Here is a 21,635-nt window from a genome sequence, read left to right as displayed (position 1 = left end):
TAACAGAGCTGCAGATGGAGAGCTGATCTCAAAATGGAAACTCTCTCCCTTTTTTTTCGACTACAGTTTAGGCATTGACATCTGTCTTGTTGTTGCCTTTACTTTCCCCACTCCCCAATACAGAGCTGAAAACACTCTGGTGTCCCCGTGTACTTACAAAATCAGCCAATATTTCGGATGCCCAGGCTATTTGGGGATACGGCTTCAGACATCTGGCGCCCCTCAGAGTCTCAAACATTTAAAAGATGGTGGTATCCTGTTGAGTCATCGGCAAACTAAGCCGTACGCCTATGGCAGCAGCTCCTTCATTACTGCCTCCAAATGAAATATCAGCCATTGTGTCCAATCAAATTGAATCTGCAGCCCATCCTCTTAGGTGCTAAATGCATTGATTGTTATATAAACCATCAATTTGCAGGGCCATTTTCAGATTACCTGCCCTAGATTGCCTGGTGCCTCGCTGCAGTGTAGAGTGGGCTGACGGGGCCATCTAGTGGAAAGGGTTGGGTTCTGCACTATAAAAAAAAACGATCAGAACTAGTACTGACAAATTCTTGAACCTATGTGACCTCATTTTGAATATTGACACCTTTTTATTATTTAAGAAGGCTGTTTTATTTAACAGTGTAAATTCTGTTTTGTGCTTGGGAAATATTTTATATTTCTACCAATGACAGTCTGGTGTGCAAAGTTGTGTTTCAGCACAATAGGTAATGAGTGTTGCATGCATGGGGATTATTATCATCTTCATCATAGACATAACACACTAGTATAATCATGTGTGTCAAAATAATAAAGCACTGTCTCATCGTCATCAGCTGCTCTGAGATATTCAACACATTTTCTGTTAAAAAATGCACAATTTATTAATAAATGAAAAGTAATTTATCATAGCGACAAGAGACAAAAACAGTCAAAGGCATTTTACTGTAACTCTGCAGGTCTATTCCACCGGAGATCATATCTACAGTATGGGTGTTGAGACTATAATTAAGGCTGTTTTATATATTTCTTTGTCTTCAGCTTGTATGTAAATTCATTATTGACAAATTATTTGTACAAAAGTAATTCATAAGTAGAAATAGATGTCATTTGCCACATCCTCTAAGCCAGTGGGCAACCTCCGGGGTCTGAAAAGTGAAGCCAATGTCTAATAACCAGCAGGAGGCGACTCCTCTGGTTGCAAAAAGAAGTCTGATTGTATAGAAGTCTATGAGAAAATGAGCCTACTTCTCACTTGATTTATTACCTCAGTAAACATTGTGAACATGAGTTTATGGTCTCAATCGCTATAGTTTCAAGTCTTCTTCAGTACAGCATGATGTTCATTTAGTAAATGATGGTCCCATTTAGAGTCAAATAGACCATAAAGCAGGGGATGCTTTAGGGCGTGGCTACCTTGTGATTGACAGGTCGCTACCATGGCGTTGTCCGGTCTGGGAGTTGTCCCCATCTTTGTGCAAGAACTTTAACCCTTTCACAGTGTGTTTTCAGTTCATGAAAGTTAATTGTAACATTTTGGTCACCTAAAAATGTCTTATTCAGCGTTCGGTTGTACTTAGCTCCACCCTCGAGTGTCATTTCTGGTTGCCAAAAACAACCAGCTGCTTCAAACAGCAGTCCACAGACATTTTCAGGCGACCAAAAATGTAACAATTAACTTTAATGAACTGAAAACACACTGTGAAAGGGTTAAAGTTGTAAAACGAAAACACGGACAACTCCCAGACCGGACAACGACATGGTAGCGACTATAAACGCCCTAAAGCATCACCTGCTTTATGGTCTATTTGACTCTAAATGAGACCATAATTTCCTAAATGAACATCATGCTGTATTGAAGTAGACTTGAAACTAGCGACCATAAACTCATGTTAAAATGTTTACTGAGGTAATAAATCAAGTGAGAAGTAGGCTCATTTTCTCATAGACTTCTATACAATCAGACTTCTTAGAGAAATAGAAGTTTAAAACACTTCAGGATTGGCTTCACTTTTCAGACCCGAGGTTGACCACTGCTATGAAGTTACTCTCTTTCAGGAATCTCACAGAGAACCTGATTTAGTTTGTGAATCTTTAAAAAAAATCCAGTTCAATGTTTTGATAAAGTTATTGTAAACAAATGAAACCCTGGTAGAGATGACTAGAAGCTTTTTGTCTCGAGGCTGTGGTACTATCAGAGCAAATGTTTCTCAAAATGAAGACCATATTTTCTGTTTTTCTGTTGCCTCTTGAAAGGAGATTGTTCCCACTCTCAGTCTTCGACGGCATCATCTCTGTCAGTAGCGGTGGGGGAATGATGATGAGGTATAGTAACACTAGTTTTGGATGCAACAGGGCTCCTTAATGCTGAGAAATTGGCCAGGTGGGTGGCGCTGTTATCAGCTGAGTCATCTCTGCATATCATATTAGCTTCTCGTGTCTCTCTCGATAAGGAGAGGGATAAAACAGAGGGAAGGGAAAGCAATGAGCGTCTGTCTTGTTTATGGTACCAGTGGGTGTCCTGCCTTGAGGCAAACAGATCTACTCCCTAACTGAGTCCAGATTTGGCTCAAAATGTTTGGGTTGAGTCTGCATCCCCCACCAGGGGCGTGCTCCCGGACAAACTATCAGGCTCTGCTTTCTGCATCCCTGAGATGTAAACTGCCTTGAGGAGGTAAAGATTCTCCGAGGCCTGATATCGCAGGTTCTCTGCAGGCTTCGACAGCGGAGTGGATAAAATGCTGCCCTGTTTGTTGATGTGGGCTGGTATGATGCTGCTGTCAGCTCTACCCGAAATATCCTCGCCACCCTATCAGTGGCTTGAAGTGATGCAGAACCATCATTTCCAGTAGTGTGATGAGACTCTCTTCGTCTGAAGGTGACACGCCACCTACCGAGCTCATCCAGGCAGGTTACCCCCATTCTGTCATGGAGGTGTCTGACACATGAAAGGTTATTGTCCCCGGAGGTAACGAGTCTCTGCGGGGTGTGCAGCAGTCCTAGTGGAACCACAGGGATGAGCTGCTGACTTCTGGTATCAATCAGTGTTTCACAAATTCCTGCTGAACTCTTTAGATGTCGGGGTTGTACTTTAGGGGTTGTAGCTGGGGGTCCCCGGCGTCTGCAGCGGGCCTCAATCCCCTCCAAGCTGATGGTCCAGGGATTATCCCAAATTTAGCTGCTTACATCTAAACATCAGCACCTGTGCTCTCTACACCCCGGCACCCAAGGCAGCCCAGTAGGCATATAAATGACTAAATTCAGTGTGTAAATTATATTCAGGGCTAAATTTGATTACAGTCATTTACTGTAAATGCTGATGGCGTATAAAAATGTCTACCTTTCAGCCAGATTTAGTCTGGTTAATTTAGACATCTAGATGTATTTTGATCTGTAAATCAGTGCTCATCCTGCGTGATCAAGTTTGTACAGAGTCACAGTAGAAGATCCTCATCCTGTTTGTGCTGTAAAGCAAAACAGCGGATATACTACTAGATCTAACCAGAGGCCACCAGTGCCTGAAATGGGTAGTACTGAGTACCACATGAGTACACTTACTTCTTATCGTGTACCGCCACCTCCTGATGAGTCTGGGTGTGCACCTCATGCATGGTGTAAACACATCGCTAGCTTAATGGTAAGAAAACGTTGCTGGATATTATTTAATCTAATCTGTAGGCCAGCAGATCATTAATAAAATTATTGGAGAATGTATGCAATATTATATTTGTCTACAATTATTTTTGTAGCAATAGCTATACAAATAAATCTTATTAACCGAATATATGTACAAAGTGTGGAAATGTATGTCTTATGTAGGCCTAATGTATGCATACAGACATATTTTAGGTGGGATACATTACCAAGATATAAGTAAAGATATAAATAAACCCAAGCGACATGTGATGATCATGTCATACAACTGCTGAATTAGGGTACGGGAGGCCACAAAGTGTAATTGGTTTGCATATTGTTTATGTCTTACTTGTGTTTTTTTGTATGCAAACTCAGCAAACACACACACATGAAATTCAGAGTCAAGACTTTCATAATATGAGAGCCTACTTTCATTACCTCTGCAGTCGCTATAAAAGACTGCAGCAGCAGAAATTGTGCTATAAACACGAACAGTACTGTTGATTTCACTTCCTACTTGTCTGTGAAGTCATCACCAGGTATTGAAGTTATCATTGGAAAGGAACAAAGATGCAATCTACCAGCAAAAGAAGCACAAAGTGTGTTACGGAGGATTATGGCTGTGAACTGTCGATGCTGTGTGTTATGATGGATCTTTGATGGAGTGTCAACTGAGTGGGATGTTATGAGCAGTGGACTGCAAGGCAACTAAATCATACACATTTGTTTTATTGAAACAGTCTTGATGGGTTTAAAATACCAGAGATGACATAGAGGACTCAAAGAGACAGTGATTGCATTATAAGGAATAAAGTCTCAGAGAATTTAACTCACTTTGAAAGTGTGGAGAAAAAAAGAAATGAAGCACAGGTTTTTTAGCCACATTAACAGAGTCGCTCCAGTTGGATGAGAAAGAAATCCTAACAGCTATCCACTGACTTTTCCTCTAGCGCCACCATAAGATTAACATCTTTTTGAGTAAATAATTCGACAAATATTTGCTGGATTGCCATGAAATGTGGTGCAAACATCCAAGTCCCCCTCAGGATGAATTGAACTTACTGTGGACTTCCATCACCTGGTCAAAATTTTAATTCGTTCACTTTATTTTACAACCAAATACCTGAAAAACTAATGACATTCCCATTAGCCTCAGCTTTAGGTTTAGTGCTAATCAGCATGCTAATAAACTAAACCAAGGTGGACATGCTAAACATTATACCAGCTAAAACACGCTATACATCTATAGGGCCTCTTTCCAAATGTGTGGAGAGTTGTGTAACTGTATCGCAATCCGTGTGTGTGTGTGCGCGTGCGTGTGTGTGTGCGCGCGTGCGCGCGCGTGTGTAATCAGATTTGTAAATGTGTAAAATAATCTCTAAATCTGTATTCAGATTTGCAAGTGTATTGAGATTAGTAAATGTGCAGACAAATTTGTAAATGTGTACATAAATCTGTAAATGTGTACATACATCTGTAATTGTGTAGACACATTTTTAAATGTGGACATAGATATTAATGGCTGAAAAGTATTTTGCTCCAAGAGCTGGAATACAGACGTCATCAGTCGTCAGTTAGAACTCAGGCAGGCCTCTCGGTTGGCTCTTTTTAGACGTGATTTTTGCTACACTTCCTCGCTGCCTTGATGCTATGTTGGTTTCTTATATTTATTATTTTAAGATTATTTCTGGCTTAATTTGATAGTGATAGTGATGGTCATGAAAGGGGGGAGAGAGGATTGCTCTACCAGTTGAGCGACCGGGGTGCCCCGTGCTATATTGTTTTCAACTAAATCGTACGTGTCTTGATCTATTTTTGTATTATATAGCCTAGAGTGTGAACTTAAATACTAAATTAAGTATTTATGCTGCTATTACAGTAAATTACCAAGAGAGCTCACCCTAAATCACTTAATCGCTGTTGAAAACAGCTGCAGTTAAAGTACCAGATGCCTTTCTTGCTTTCTTGCTTATTTGGCGACAGTTGGTGGTGCATTTTAAAAAATTCCCATGAAAAACTGTGCATAGACAGTAAGCAGTAATATGACTAAGCAGCTTGCAGCAGCATTAATCTGGAGAGAAATCTACATAGACGAGGTAGAGATATTTCTTATTTCTCAGTGGGTAATATCCTCAGTAGACCAGAATGCAACACAGACTTTAGACAGGTTGAATTTTAAGTTTTAACTCGCAGTTTCACAGCTGGAAAACCTCTCGCTCTCATGCTTTAACTATGTTATTTCTCTCTCTTTTTCACTCTTTGCAACCCACGAGTGAATGCCAAAAGTTCGTGCCCACTCTCCAAGGTCACTGAAAGTCATTAAAGTTAGCTTAGGGAATTAGTAAGACGAACTGAACTCACCAAAAAAGTTAATTACACCACCTTCAACTCTTGACGTACAGTGTGTGTTCTACATGGATGATGTGTGCGTATACGTGCCACATAGCGTAAATGAACTTCTAAATATAACTGACTCTCAGTGATTGACACCTGAAGGTTTCATATCCAGAGTCTTTCGCTCTCCTCATCCTCCTGCCGGAAGGCTTCTCACTCTTCATCTTGAAGTCTTTGAGAAAGCGCGAGCGAGAGAGGTGTCAGAGGGCGAATGGCTTTCCAGATCGATACGTGCCTCTTACTGCGGGGCAAACCCTCAGCTCTCAACTCTCCCAACTGGTTCCAGCTATTTAAGAATGTCTTTCTGGGGATCTGGTCCATTTCTTTCAATTAATGCTCCTTTCAGCCAGCCGACCATTAGGAGTCCATTAAAGCCCCTCCACCCAGGGAGAGTCATTCAGCCCGCGCTGCTGTGCTCCATCTTGTGATAACAGGAGCGTCTAGACTGCCACGGAGAAATAATTAACCTTTTAAATTGTTTCTTTGGAGGTGGCTGTTTGTAAGACGGCTTTTGTGCTTATTTTCTTCTTCATTTGTTTATTTCTTTTCTTCCTTTTTTGCTGGTTTCTTTTTCTTTGTTTCTTTTACTTTGGAAATGACTTCAGATGTACATTAATGTACAGCATCATATTGTCTTTTATAATAATAATAATAATAATAACTCTATTTATATAGCTCCTTTAAAAAGTGAGTTTACAAAGTGCTTTGACAGACACAGCAAGCAAAAGCAGGATACAGGATAAAAGGCAATATGACAACAGAAAGCCAAGACTAAGGTAAAATGTAAACACAGATAAAACCATACAATAGATAAAAACAATAAAAAAACATATCAATTAAATAAATACAAGTTTCAAGTTTATTTGTCATATGCATTTAAAAGTACAGTGTACAGTGAAATGCAATTAAATGCATTTTACCCTGGCTCTCTCTCAGCCCTTAAAATCTATAAATAGTACACTTGATAAATACTACAATAAATAAGACAATACCTGAGAATAAAATTATAAAACAACCTAAAAACCATAAAAACATCCATTAACCAATCAACAGCTCTGCATTCATTTAGCGCTACTGTTAGTAGTCTGACCGCCTGAGGGTAAAAATTGTCTCTGAGGCGAGAGGTCCGAGCTCTAATGCTCTGTAGGCACTTTTTAGGGAGATAAGAGAAAAGGGTATACAAATAAAAAATAAAAATAAAAAAAAACAATAACAAGATGATGAAAGGACGACATTACATAAAAGCAAGTCTATAAAAATGGGTTTTAAGAAGTGATTTAAAAGAGATTACACTACACATTATACACTAATCGATCTCTAATAATTTTCAAATAACCTCCTGATCCCTTGAATCCAAACATCCAATCGTCCAAACATAACTCAGGCTGGGTAATCTGTGATGTCTTTTCATCTCTATCTCTCTCTTTCTGTCTTTGATATGTGACAGGTTCTTGCTGGAGAGGAAGCCGATATCACCTCCAGCATGCTGAACACAGAGGATGCCGATACCCCTGCAGAGCAGCTGGTTTACCACGTCGAGAACCCGACCAGTGGGATGGTGGCGTTGAAAGAGGCGCCCGAGGGGGGCGTCCTAAATTTCACGCAGGCTCACATCAACAAAGGGGAGGTCATCTTCATTCACGAGGGTGAGGCCACTACAGTGTTGTTTTTTTCTTGCATTAGTGTATTGTATATTAGTTGGCTTCTATCTTAGATAAATGCTGATATTACAACAACATTGTTTAAACTTATCGCGTTCTACACAAGTGTCTAAGCAGAAGTCACTGATGGACGATGCGTCTCCACTTCCTCCCACTGTACAAAAGTGAAGCCAAAATATACCGGATACAGGAGATGCCAACTTGAGAATTTGACATCATGTGGAGCCACAGTCTCTGCAGTAGTGATCAGGCTCTGGAGCCCAAGCCAATCACAAGCCGAGCACGGCTTAGCCACTTAGCTGCTACGTTAGCTCCACGGTAGCTGTTTGGCTAGAAAGACACAACAACTAACCATAATATATAAATGTTACATCTCCTCTCTCGTATAATTCCCGAACATCCAGCTTCGCGACTACAGCTGTCAATCATGACGTCTCACTCCCTTTTTATAGCATCAAATAGCTAATTAAAACCAGACTTATCAGAAAATGAACACTTGAACAAACATCAACATGATAAGAACTACCTAAAATGACAAAAAAACATCTTTGGGAAAAATGTATTTGACGTGTACTTGGACTTTTTAGTTTGGCTCATGTCCCATCTGCTAACATGGAGGAGGCGGGATTTATGAGCTATACTGCAGCCAGCCACCAGGGGGCGATCCAGATGTTTTGGCTTCACTTTTGGGGAGCTGTCATGTCGTCTATCTTTATATATAGTCTATGGTTATGATCAACAACCCTATTAAACTGCCAGAGACATTTTGTGTTATGAGGCAGTAAACGTACTTTAGAGTAATCTTTGTTTGTCCCTTTGTTGTTTTAAATAAAAGTGTAATTTTCGTCAAGGCTACAAAAGTGCAGTATAGCAAGTTTTAGATCACATTGTGCTTGTATAATTAGTAATATAATAAACAATAAGTAGTAGATATAAATAAGTATTATATTGTGAATTGAAATATAATCCACCGTAAGTCACATCCAACCTCTTCTGCTCCCCCCAGGTGAGGAGTCTGGTGGTTTCAGTTTCACAGTGACAGACGGAGAGCACACGTCGCCTCTCTACCAATTTGTTGTCACAGCCAGGCCTCTCACCATCACCATGGTAACGCAGGAAGAGCTCATGGTGTTTCCAGGTAAGATGCCAAAATCCTTCAGATTTTAAGCTCTAAAGACGGCAGTGATGGAAAGATTACCACGGTGACGGGTGTGTGGTCACTCGTTCAACCCAGTCATTGCTGCAATATAATAACAGGTCTTTTCTTTTTAAAAAAACATTTTATTTTTCTGTTTTGTATCTATGTCGGACATAAAAAAAACATGGTCAAAAAAGAAACTAAAAATGATGTACAGTTTGTCCTGTGTTTTAGTGGATTTTCCAAATCACAGCAATTTAATATTGGGCGTGCAGATAACAAAAATATAACCTCTTTTTCCTCTCACTCCATAAGTTACAAACAGTAGGAAATATACCAAGTTAACTACTACAAATATCTTTGATAACAGGACATTTCCATGAACATTGATATAGTGTGCGTCTATCCTTCTTACATTTAATGCAGAGTTGGTCTGGGATGTTAGTTTTGATCTTATGATATAGATTCAGATCCAGAAGTGGTAATTACAAGATAATAAATAATAATAACGGCACAATGAATTCGCTTCATTTTGTCAAGATTCTCCAGAGGCAGTTGTTTTAAAAACAGTTATTATGTGTATCTGAAACATGTTCAAGTATAACTAGTAGAATAAAGTCATAAAGCCAGCAAACACACTGATTAATGTCAGTTACACGGTATCTATGTTTACATTAACCTCTACAAGCTTGAAGCTACTTGCCATAACGGACAAACGAAGCTTGTAGCTGACCGAGTGTATTGAATTCAACAAGAGTGCATTTCACTCGTTTCATTTCATTCATAACAGAAAAAAATTGTCTTTTTGTGTCTTACAAAAGTGACATATCATTTTAAAAGAGGGAACGAGGGTCACGGTGCCGCCAGCAGGTGAAAGCCGACCCCAGATTCACTCTCGTTTTGAAACGATCTTTGTCCGCTTGGCGTTTCGCCTCACTATATTTGCGTTTTTTGGCGCTGTGTCTGCTGTTTTCATAGCTTCCTCTTGGATGCGTGCTTACGATCTGGCACCTGATTGCTACGTTTTTATAGAGGTTGATGCCCAGAAACGTCCCGAACACAGCAAAATAAGAAAATCTAGGCTGAGGGCTGCAGGGTCTCTGCAGATACGTACACCGCCACACACTTCTAGTGGGTCATAAGTGATGACTGAGAGGGATTATTTTTAGTTTTTAGTTTTTTAGGAAAATCCTACTCATTGTGCCTTTAAGCTTACTCTTCCTTTTACAGTCCAAACTTGATCTAAAGTGTTCCAGTGCACCAAAGAGAAGCTGTTTTGTCTCAAGTCAGTTTAAATAGTTTGGAAATAAAATGTCACTTTATTTTCAGTGGTTAAAAAATATCATAACTTCTCCAGATGAAACTTTTGAGAAGTGAAACGATTTGTCAGCACAGACAATAACCTCAGCTCTATTCATAATAAACTTTACTTTCATGCATGACACAGGAGATGAGTTTTCACATTTTTTGAAAGCTTGAGTAAAATTTTGGAATGAAACTCTCGCCATCAGGAAATTCTTCCACACAGTGATGTGCATGAATTACTGTAACCGCTAAAGTTTTAGGCAATTCTATACTCTAATTTTACAAGCTCAACTACACTTCCAAGAGGCCATTTTCAACATCAGAGGACCGTGTGTGTGTGTGTTTTCACAGGAACAAGACAGTCTATCACCAGTGCCAATCTGGGGGCTATAACTAATGAGGATGGAAATGAGATAAGCTACTCTCTAATCCGCCCACCTCGTTTGGGGAGACTCATCCTGGCCAATGACAGGAACCAGTATGAGGAAATTACCCGCTTCTCACAAACACAGGTAATTACTTTATCCATGTGTGACGCTAAATGTGTGTCTTTCTGGGATGTATTTCTTTTATGAGACATTTAATTAGTTTCCCTTTCTCCCTTCTTAAAATGAATGTTCTACATTAAACTTAAATGATAATAATAAATTATTAGTAAACAGTAAGACACATTAAAGGAAGAAAAATAATGAAAAATCTTATAATAAGCATCTTTTGATGGAACTTTTCTTTAATAATCAGTTGCATGAAGGGAGCACTGTAAGTTCAACTATTTATTTTCTTCTTTTCAAATAAATCCTCTCCTCTTTGAGGTTTAACATTAATAGCAGGTTTCCGTTACTAAGCAGTCGTAGCCGTTAAAGGCACTCCAGTCGTCTGCTGTATAGACCATCACACAGACATATAAGAAGTCATAATGCTGCTTTAATGCATAAAAACGCAGCTAATCCTCCTTTCAAACACAAACTGGTGCCGCAGATCTCACCCCGTCTCCCAGAGGTGGAAATTAAGTAATTTAAATTCTTGGGGTTGCAGCTCTTGACTCGCCTCAACACTTTTAAAATGGTCTGCTCAGAATTAAACTGTAATGTCTTATATTTTACTCAGCATTGACTTTTATTTATATCAGAAAAATCAATGCCATAAACTCGATAGTAAAGCTCACTCAAGACTAAAACAAACGTAACTTAGTGTTTGTTTACATGACAGAAAATGTATGACTGTAAATGATGTCCTCACCTTCCTCAATCTCACCTAAATCACATACCAAAGAAAGTGTTTTTCCTTTTTGAGAGACCATTAAACTGCCTGGTAGCTAATAGAAATGTACTTAAATGTTCAGCAACTGTGCACACAACAGAGATTATTAACTGTTAATTGAGTTCTGCTTCACACACACTGTAGTTGTTTTCCATGATGACTTAAGTTTGTACTAAACATCAACAGACCATCTATAACTGCAGTCCACTTTGTGCATGTGTGCAATATGAAGCATCAGCATGTTCCTGTTCTTCACCAGCAGGGGGCCTCGTTGAACATGACTTTGTGGTGTTGTGTTGTTTAGGGTCACCATTACCATGAGCATCCATTCTAATAAGCTTTTAGCTTTTTGAGATTTTACCCTTGATTGTATGTTAAGACGGGGTGACTGCAGTCTTGCATTTCATTGTATTATACTTAAATACATCTATCTCTGTCAAAATTACTGTGTGTAGTGGACAGGGTTGGAGAGGATTTAAATAGACACAAAGAATGATACCTAACAAATATCAGGGGATTTATTACAGCATTTTTTATTTTGACTGTACAGTTGGCAAAGTAAACTCAGAAGTAAATATTGAGATTGTAAATTCCAGGCACTCTGAGTCCTGGGTTGTAATACAATGCCTTAGGTTTTTAATGCTTTACACCTACGTGTTTTTTCAACAAAACACTTCATCAGGATCAAGAGTTCCTTTGTTCATTGAGTGTGATTTTTTATTATTATTATTATTTACACAGAGATTGCTGACTTTAAGTTGTAGTGGATAGGGTTGGAGAGGATTTAAATATACACTTGGAGCACAGGCAAAGAATGATACATAGCAAATGAGGAGATTTCAGGGGATTTATTACAGCCTATTTAATTTTTACTGTACAGTTGGCAAAGTAACCTCAGAGTAAATATTCAGAATACATGGAAAAAGAAAACTCCAGGCACTCTGGGTCCTGCAGTATAATAAAATACCGTAGGTTTTTAATGGTTTACAAAACCCTTCATCGAGGTGTGGCCCCTGATTTCAGAGTTACTTTGTTTATTGAGTACGATTTTTTTATTTATTTTACTTGTCTGTAAAGCAAAGAGGCACTTCTATTTCACTTTACTAAAATTACATAACCAAATATCCAGATTGTGTTTTAAAAAATCTAAAAATCTAAAAAATAAAAAAAAATAAAAGTTCAGAAAGACAGACTTGGGTCAATCTGCTTTCTTAAACTCTTGGGGAAGTGGAATTCCTTACCCACAAACATTAGAGACTCTGGAAGCTTTGCAGTATTTAAAACCAGCCTCAAGCTTTGGCTAAAGTCAGCACAAAAGTGTCACCACTAATGATTGCCTTGTACAGTATTTATTGTATTTATCGTGCAAATCTATTATTTCCATCTCAAACTAATGGACTTTTCTGTATTGTGTTGTTTTATGTAGTGTATTATTTATCATGTGGGTCCAGGGACAACAGATGCAAATTAGCCTTTAGCTAATCCTGGTGCAATTAGTTTTAATTGTGCGCTGTCCCTGTAAAAATAAACAATAGAAATAAAATAAGAACATTATGGATTGTAATTTTCAGCATTTGCTGGATTTGTTTTATGATTATGGGATACACAACTTGATCATGTAGTACCACCACTCTTCATGCACCGTATAGGCCCAGTGTTTGTCTGCGATTGTGGCAGTGTGTTCTCGTTCTCATCTGATTTCCATTCCTGACATCTGACCGTGCTCGGATGAGCATGAGAACAAATTCTTTCCCTGCAAACTGCCCTGTTCAGAGTGTGACAGAAAAATCTAACACTACGTCGAGCTGAAAACACGATCTGATGATTTGAGTTATTCAGCGGTGTGTGTTTGTGTGTGTGCACATGCATGAATAGACTCTTTCTTGCTTGAGTGAGTGTGTGTGTAAGAAAAGAGTAGAGTTTAGGACACAGTGACCTCAGAGAGCAAACTCAGGCCGTCACATTCCAGTTACCAAACCCGGATCCCAGTACAGCTGAGCCAAACCACTGCTGCAGCCATTCGAGCTCCCAGCTTGCTGTGGTTCTTACAAACGTCATTGGGAAAAAGAACTATAAAATACTTTACCAAACTAAAATGTCTTTGTCTTCCAAATCACTCAATTCAAACCAAATAAAAAGTCACTAAAAAGTGACAAGCGGCAGGTCAAAAATCAAGCTCATATTGACGAGATATTGACAGATCAAATCCTATAGTTGTTGATAGTAGATGCTTGACCAAAATACTCAATTTATGTGTCCTATTAGGTATTTTACTGATACTGAATAATATTTTATTTTTTTCCAAAAGACGTGCCAGGATATAATAAAGTTAACTTGGCTGTCTCTATTATATTTTATCTTATTTTTCCAAATATGATCATCTTATTCGATATGGTAAAACATGCAAATTGCGATATTAAGAGATAACAGCTCATCATCTCCTGATTTTGTTTCCCCCGACACACAGCTGGAGTCCGGAGCGGTCTACTATGAGCACCAGATACCTGAGGATCCTTTCTGGGTGGTGAGGGACTCCATAGATCTTACGCTGTCGTCCCAACCAGCCCCGGATGTCCGTCACATCCTGCCCATCACCATCTCTTACTATGCTGCTCACAGCAACATCTCCTCACAGCTGTGGAAGAACAAAGGTAACATCTTATATCAAAATTTAAATAAATTACCACTAATTCAACTTTTCTTTTAACCTTTATTTAACCAGGAAGGCGCTTGAGATAGAAATCTCTTTTTCCGAGGGAGGCCTGGCCAAGACAGCACACCAGTTACAGATAGAAATAAAACACTACAAACAGGAAATACAGTCACCAAACACACAAGGAAGAGACTAAATCCAGCTCAAATAAAGCAGTTGCGTTTTTCATTTATATGGACTTTTAACATGGCTTTGAAATACTTTAACACAATCGTAGTTATTGCATAAAGATTTCCGCAGATGCTGAGATGCAAAGACGAGTGGCTAAACCATTAAAGAGGGCTCCGCCTAAAATAACAGCTCCAGAGTTACAATGTGGAGATATCGTTTTCACCAGCTGCAGCCGTGGTTTATTTAAACAGATACGTCAGATACGTATTTATTTAACCTTTATTCATACAGTGCAGACTGACTGAGCACACATTAGCTGTTACAGCAACACCCTGTTCCCCTGATACGGTACAGTTTGGGTGGAGTATCACTTTAAGGTTGTATAGTTTTATGTAGGTTAACATAGAGGATACATACATTTGCAAGGCTGTGAGTTGTACCCTAGATAGAGTGCTGCAGGGATGACGTATTTTTATAGGCCGGCGTGATGACAATTAATATCCCCAACAACGTGTGGGGTATTTACGGACGTATTTTATGTTGTGTAACAAAACGTTAAAATCTTTTCAGCTTGTGTTAACCACAGACCTTATTTCATGCATCCAACCAAAAACCCATTAACAAAAAACTCATTGACTCGAGATGAGGGAACCAGAAGTGCTAAAATGGCGAACTCATTTCCGTGTTTTAGGACTCATTCCTGCAGCTCTCTATTGATGGGAAGAACTGCAGTCATGTGACTTGTCCTCCACATGGGATCAACTAAAACTCTAATACTTTAATTCAACATGTCTGTTTTTCATGCAAATGTCACAAATTCTAAAGTGTTTTTATTTTCCCAAGTTTGCAATGTTTTGAAGAGATTTTATTTCGAATATATTGTTTTATTTAAGACCCAGCAGTCACAATTGAGTCATTCTTGAATCCAAAATATCTGCAAATCATTCCATGGTAAAAACATGTCCATTCTGGTCAAACTCACATTGATGTACATTCCTGATTAATCTGCCATTAAGATGGGAATTTGCAGCTTTGGTTTTTTATACAGTTTAAGAATAAATTTCGTATTATGTACTATAAACTCTTTATTGCCTGAATAATCCAAAGTCATAAAGGGACTTGTCACCCCTGCTTCTTTTGCTGCCTAAACAACAAGCCCCCTGCTCCACGTCTCTTTCCTAATGTGCTAACAGCATAAATGTCCTGACCTGCATAATTAAATATCGACAGAACTGAACATAAACTCTCTTTGAAAACTGGATTTGATAACACATAAAACATCTGTTTGTTTTCATTGTTTCTGCTCAGGTTTGGAAATTGTGCAAGGCCAGAGGAAAGCCTTTGATGATTCAATTCTTGACGCCTCCAACCTTCTTGCTATCCTACCTGAAGATAAGCGAGGCGATGTCGATGTGGTTTTTGAGATGAAGCGTTTCCCTGACCACGGTCGTATCACCCTTGGTGGTCAGGACCTTCCCCGTAATGCCCCATCCTTCATGCAGGAAGATGTAACTCAAGGAAAGCTGGAGTATCTCCATGATGACTCAGGGGCTTCCTTTGACAGCTTCTCTTTCAGAGCCCGTCTAAAGTCTGAGGGTCAGAGTGTGGCCTCACCTGCCGAAGCCGTGGTCCTGGAGGAGGTATTTAATGTGTCAATCAAACGGCGGGGCTCTGACACCCCCGAACTAGTCACTATAGACATGCTCTTGGAGGTTCTTCAAAGCTCCGTGACAATTTTGACCCAGAAGCATCTGAACACTCAGGACGAGGACAGCCCGCCAGATGAGGTGCACTTCAAAGTGACCAAAGCCCCTAGCAACGGTCGCCTGGTTGACCTAACCACAATGGACCCCATCTCTGAGTTCACACAGGAGATGGTCAATCGTGGGCAGGTGGGCTTCGTCAGCTATGGCAGCCTCGCCGATGGCTCTATGGAATTCATTGTGTCAGACGGAGAACACCAAACGGAGCCGCACACGCTCCACATCGGCATCCTCGCTCACACCCTGATTCTTGACAAAGCCCCTGAGATCAAGGTGAAGCAAGGCGATGATGAGACCCTGGTGACTGAGGAGATGTTGAAGGCCACTACCGGGGGCCCTGTTGAGGAAGACATCCTTTACAAGATCACAAGTGTACCCAAGTATGCAGCTGTCATGGTAGACCGGCAGCCTACATCCGCCTTCACCCAGAAACAGATCAAAGAAGGCCGAGTCAGTGTCCGCTTTGTTAAGTCCACTTCCCCTCGAGACAGTGTTGCATTTGTAGCCCGTAGCAGGGCTGCTAATGTCTCCTCTGTCCTCAACATCACGGTCCAGCCTCTGGCCAACATCGCTCAGGATCCTCTCTTACCTCAAGGTGCTCTTGTTCAACTGGACAGGAAGCTCCTGGATGCAACTCCCCTGGCAAACAAGACCAGAACCTCCCCTACTTTCACTGTCATCCAACAGCCCCAGGGGGCTCGTTTTGTGAGGTCTGGAGGTCCTGGTGCAGGTCAGCCGGTGGACACATTCAGCCAGAAGGAGCTGGATGAGGGCCGTGTAGCTATGGAAATCCTAAATGGCGCCTCTGGATCACGAGGTGGTGTCAGTCAGGATGAGGCCCGCTTCCTGCTCAAAGCCCATGGGGTTCCTCCTGCAGAATGTGTGCTTTCCTTCCAGACGGGCCCCTACAATGCCTCTGGGGTCTACCCTGTCACTCTGTTGAGGATTCCCTCAGAAGCATCGAAGGACAGCAATGCCCTCCCTGGGGCTGGGTCCCCTCGTTCCACTCCAGCTAGCCCCCGCTGGGGGGGCAACACTGACTGGCCCAACGGAGATGCCCCCACCACAACATCTTCTGGCACTAGCTCCCACGGGAAACCATATGTTTCCCGCCGCAGCAACTTCTGGTCTATTCTCATTCCGATCCTGGTAATCCTTCTCCTCGTGCTGCTGGCGGCCATCTTGGCCTACTACCTGATCCGTAAAAACAAGACAGGCAAGCACGACGTCCAGACGGCAGCAATCAAGCCCAAAAACGGAGAGGTGGCAAGCGCAGAAACCTTTCGCAAAACTGACCCGGCCAATAACATCCCCATGTCCAACATGGACGGCAAAGACGCAGATCCGGAGTTGTTGCAGCACTGTCGGACAACGAACCCGGCCTTGAAAAAGAACCAGTACTGGGTCTGAGACACTTTGAGATAAGACACAGAGGGAGGTGATCCTCAAGTGTTTGGAAGTCTCCTCAAATCATTCCTCTCAGTATTAAAGACCTCTTGCCACACCAGTTTAAATGAAAATTATTTTTTGGTTATTTACTTATCTCAACATAACTGTGGACAAATTCTCAGGCAATGAAACACTGAATACTTATTGGCAAAGAAAGAGGCAGTTTCTTATCAAAGGAGGCTCAGGCCATGTCTATTTATTTTAGTTTTATCATTCCTCTTTGTCAAAGGGCACAAATGAAGACATAAACATGCCATGTGTTTGCAAAAAGTATCTTGGGTGTGCTCTGTCATTGTATTCCATATGATATCATAGGCCAATATTATTCATTTGAGTGGATAGGTGATTTCAAGTCTTTGTGGTGGTTCGATTTTAGTTTTTGGTTCATCAGGAAAGTTGATAAGCCTTGTACATAGATGATGAGGTAAATGTATGCTGTATTATTGAGAAGATGCCTCTTTGTGTTTTCTCTTTTATATTTCAATGTTTTTAAGGTACCGTTGTATTATGTTTCTCAGGGCTAAATTCAGTATAAAGGAATAGTACAACATTTTGGAAAATATGTGAATTCACTTTTTTTCTCCGAGAGTTAGATTATAAGATTGATAACACTCTAATATTTGTCTGTTAAACATGAAAATCTAATGAAAAAGGGGGACCAGCTAGGCTGTTTTGATCCAAAGGTAAAAAAAAATATCCACTTACCAGCGCCTCGAAAGCCAGCCCGTTCTCCCTCCCAATTCATCAAATATGGCAGCTTGGTCAGTGGCCCTACGCATACTAGAACACTCTACATGGTCGTAGTTATGGCGGGAAAGGAGGAAGTCAGGTTACGTTGTATGAAGGGTGATCAATTCCACCAGGGGTGGCGGTCGCGGGGCGATGGATGGGTTAAACAAACACAGAACTTTCGCAACGTTACTACGTCGCATACGTAACATAGCCTACTTAATAATGTAAAAAACATACTTATTTTAACCCAAACCACGATCTCTGAAGTTGTTTCCTGTGAAAATGGAAGTTTATTTTGAAAAGTGTGCATGCATGTAATGAGGGGAAATTAACTCATGAAAACTGATGCTAGAGGGGTACTTAGAGTGTCATAGTTTGACGCGTATGACCACTGACCAAGCTGCTGTTTGACGAGTTGGGAGTGTGAACATGTTGCTGAAGCTCACTAGTCAACATGTTATATCTCTTTTGTATAATCCAAACAAAAACAATAATGTAAAAACAAGGAGTTGTGGTTTTATGGGGGGTTATGTTTGACTGGACGCAGTGACTTCCTGAACCTGGCTCGCTGAAACAAGCTAGCTGTTTCCCCTGTCTCCAATTATGCTATGCTAAGCTAACTGTCTCCTGGCTTCATATTTAAGAGACAGATATGAGACTGGTATCTATCTTCTCATCTAACTCTCGGTAAGAGAATAAATAATCTTAGTTCCCAAAATGTCAAACTATTACTTTAATGTCATCACACGATAACATTTCAGTAGTTTTACTTTTGTGTGTAAAGAAGATGGTTTAATACTAAAAAACTTTAAAATGAAAAACTTGTTGCGACAAGTTGCACAGGTTTGATTGAATTTAGCTCAGAGTTATGTCATCATCTCTCATATGTTATTATTTTTGCATGCTTCCAAAGTGCTTGTAAATATTCACTGGACTGGCACAGCACTGACCGCAAAACTACGCAGTACAGTTTGTAGACCACAGGCAGGAGGTATTTTGGTAGTACTGGTCTTCAACACATCCGTATTGGCTGACAGGAAGAAGTGAGGTCATCTGAAACTGGGATGTTTCCAGTTTCCAAGTCTGCAATTAAGAAATCATAAAAACTGGTTGGTGCTGGGATGGGGATAATGAATAAAATGCTCCACTGTTTAGGTTACATTGATGAAGAAAATGAATACTTTTGTTTTTCAGTTTTCACAGCTATTTTTGATTTTAAGCATTCCATATCTAAGCTAAATATACAGACTGTCATATATTGAAATCATGAGGTTCTTTTTATTCTTTAGAGTTGTTTTGTATGTTGAAACTAAGAAGAGGTTTACTGTAAATCTGACTCTTTTTGTTCCTCTTTGGACGTCTTTATTATCACTCTGACCTGTGACAGTTATCTTGTTGTTGAATGAAGTACTTAGGTAAAGTAGAAAGTGTACAATGAGGTTTTCTTTTTGATCCACTAAAGAAGAGAAATACTCAACAATTTTCTTTTTCTAAAAAGTGTTTGACTATTGCTGTATATTTCTTTTCTCAAACCGTATACCGATGACACCTTATTCTTTGTTAGTCATGAGGTGTCGTCGGTATCCACTAAAGAAAAGAAAGACAACTATTTTTTTTCTAAAAAGTGTTTGACTATTTGCTGTACATTTCTTTTCTCAAACTATATACCGATGACACCTTATTCTTTGTTAGTCATATACTGAATATACAATAGTTTCTTTGCGGTATTAATCGTCTATTGATCTTATATTTTTGTAGTTTTTTGAGAGCTAGAAATGTGGGTATAGATTGTACAGACAGCACAGAACTCAGGTAGTGATGTGTTTCAGGAGACTGTGTATTTCCAGTGACATCTCTTACAGATAGCTGAAATAAAAGTATTGGTTTCTCCTTCGGGACATCACATCCACATCTTACCAGTTTTATGTGTAAATATTTGGTTTTTGAGTAAGGCTTTTGGGCTTTATTAACGTCTCAAAATATATATATCATGTTTTGCGTCAAAGGTATATGTACATGTAACTACATTTAATTAGATTGATCAACTACAAATTATGCCTGTGTGTCTGTTTGTGTGTCTCTTTGTGTGTGTTTGTGCAGGTGTCCATCACTCCACTCTGTCACTCTTCTGTTTTCTTCTTACCGAAGGCTGAGTTCATGGCAGAGTTTCATCACCACCCCTCTTTTTTCCTTATTTATTATTTCTGTCACTCCCCATACATCAAGTTAAGTGCTTTGTCAGAGATTAAACTGTAATATGTAAACTGCAGGTGCCTTTAAAAATAATGATAATACAAAGTGATGTTTAGATTCTGGAACAAGAGAAATGTCTATTGCTGCAGAATGCCTCTGAGCTTGTTCTCGGCACTAATGGAAATAAAAAACGTTCATGCAACAAACCCTGCATTGTTTTCAGTCGGTGGCTTTGTTGTTCTACTGTTCAAAGCTTGTTTAATTCTTTAAACATTTCTTAATTCGCTTTTTTGTCCAATTAAGAAATGTTTCAAAACGCAGACATGTTTCATCACTTGAAAGTGCTGAGAAATGAGTCCATGTTTTTGTGCCTAGATTACTGTAATTCATTATACTCTTGAGCTGGAGTTTCTTCTGATGGTTCAAAATGCAGGAGTCTGTCTTCTAAAACAGACAAAGTACAGGGAGCACATTACTTCCAGTGTTGGTCTGTCGTCATTGCCTCCCAGTGAAGTTTAAAACTAAATATGACATTTTAGTTCTTACTAAACAACAAGGTGAAGTTCTGAATTTTTCTGCCCATATATATTTAAAGTCTCTCATGTCGGTTAACCAATGTGAAACTGGATGTTTCCAGATCTTGACTTCAAATGAAGGGAGACGGTGCATTTGCTGTTTTTGCCAAGAAACTTTGGAATAGTTCATGATTAGATCTGCCAAATCTATTGACAAAATAGCATATGCTCTTGTTTTGCTAAACAGATGTTTTTGCCATTTCTGTTTTAATTCTATTTTTTGCTCTTGTGCCTGTGTGTTTGATATTTCGTGCTAAAGGCTTTTATTGTGAAGCATGTTTTAACCTTTGTTTTGAAAATATCAAGAAATCCTTACTAACACAGTATTAGCTGGAAAATTGTAACAAAAGAAAAGGCTGTCTGCTTTATTAGTTGCTGTCCATGCAGTGGTTAATATTATAGCATGTTTAGAGTCACACTTTATATTTTATTTACTTTCAGAACAAGTTTTTTCAAAGGAAAACTTGGTGTTGTAAACATTTTATTTTATGGTACCTTTCAGCACAACATAATGACACTATACATGCTGTTGAATTCATTATAATGTATGGGTATTTACTTTTAAAACACAATGTTATTTGGACATTAGAGACAAGACACTCATTTTATTAGAAGAGATGTATTAAAATACAGTTTTCAAGAGAAATTCACAGCATTTTCTATGCTTTAGCTATTTATAATAAAAGATAGTGCTGCATTTTTCCCAGGGAAACTTCTTTTTTG

The 21,635-nt window shown here is 39.5% G+C and overlaps 1 protein-coding gene across 1 annotated transcript in view; it reads left to right on the top strand.

Moving 5' to 3' along the window:
- cspg4 (chondroitin sulfate proteoglycan 4) overlaps positions 1 to 20,543 on the top strand; it is an 88,200-nt gene extending 67,657 nt beyond the window's left edge. The window contains exons 7-11 of the mRNA XM_074633923.1: positions 7,460 to 7,658; positions 8,680 to 8,811; positions 10,468 to 10,628; positions 13,844 to 14,027; positions 15,509 to 20,543. Of these exons, the coding sequence (XP_074490024.1) occupies positions 7,460 to 7,658; positions 8,680 to 8,811; positions 10,468 to 10,628; positions 13,844 to 14,027; positions 15,509 to 17,373 (2,541 nt within the window). The 3' untranslated portion in view covers positions 17,374 to 20,543. The remainder of the gene's footprint in view (positions 1 to 7,459; positions 7,659 to 8,679; positions 8,812 to 10,467; positions 10,629 to 13,843; positions 14,028 to 15,508) is intronic.
- The last annotated feature ends 1,092 nt before the right edge of the window (positions 20,544 to 21,635 follow it).

This window comes from Sebastes fasciatus, chromosome 4, assembly GCF_043250625.1.
Source record: "Sebastes fasciatus isolate fSebFas1 chromosome 4, fSebFas1.pri, whole genome shotgun sequence".
NCBI classification, from domain to species: domain Eukaryota; kingdom Metazoa; phylum Chordata; class Actinopteri; order Perciformes; family Sebastidae; genus Sebastes; species Sebastes fasciatus.
This window is presented reverse-complemented; position numbering and strand designations above follow the sequence as displayed.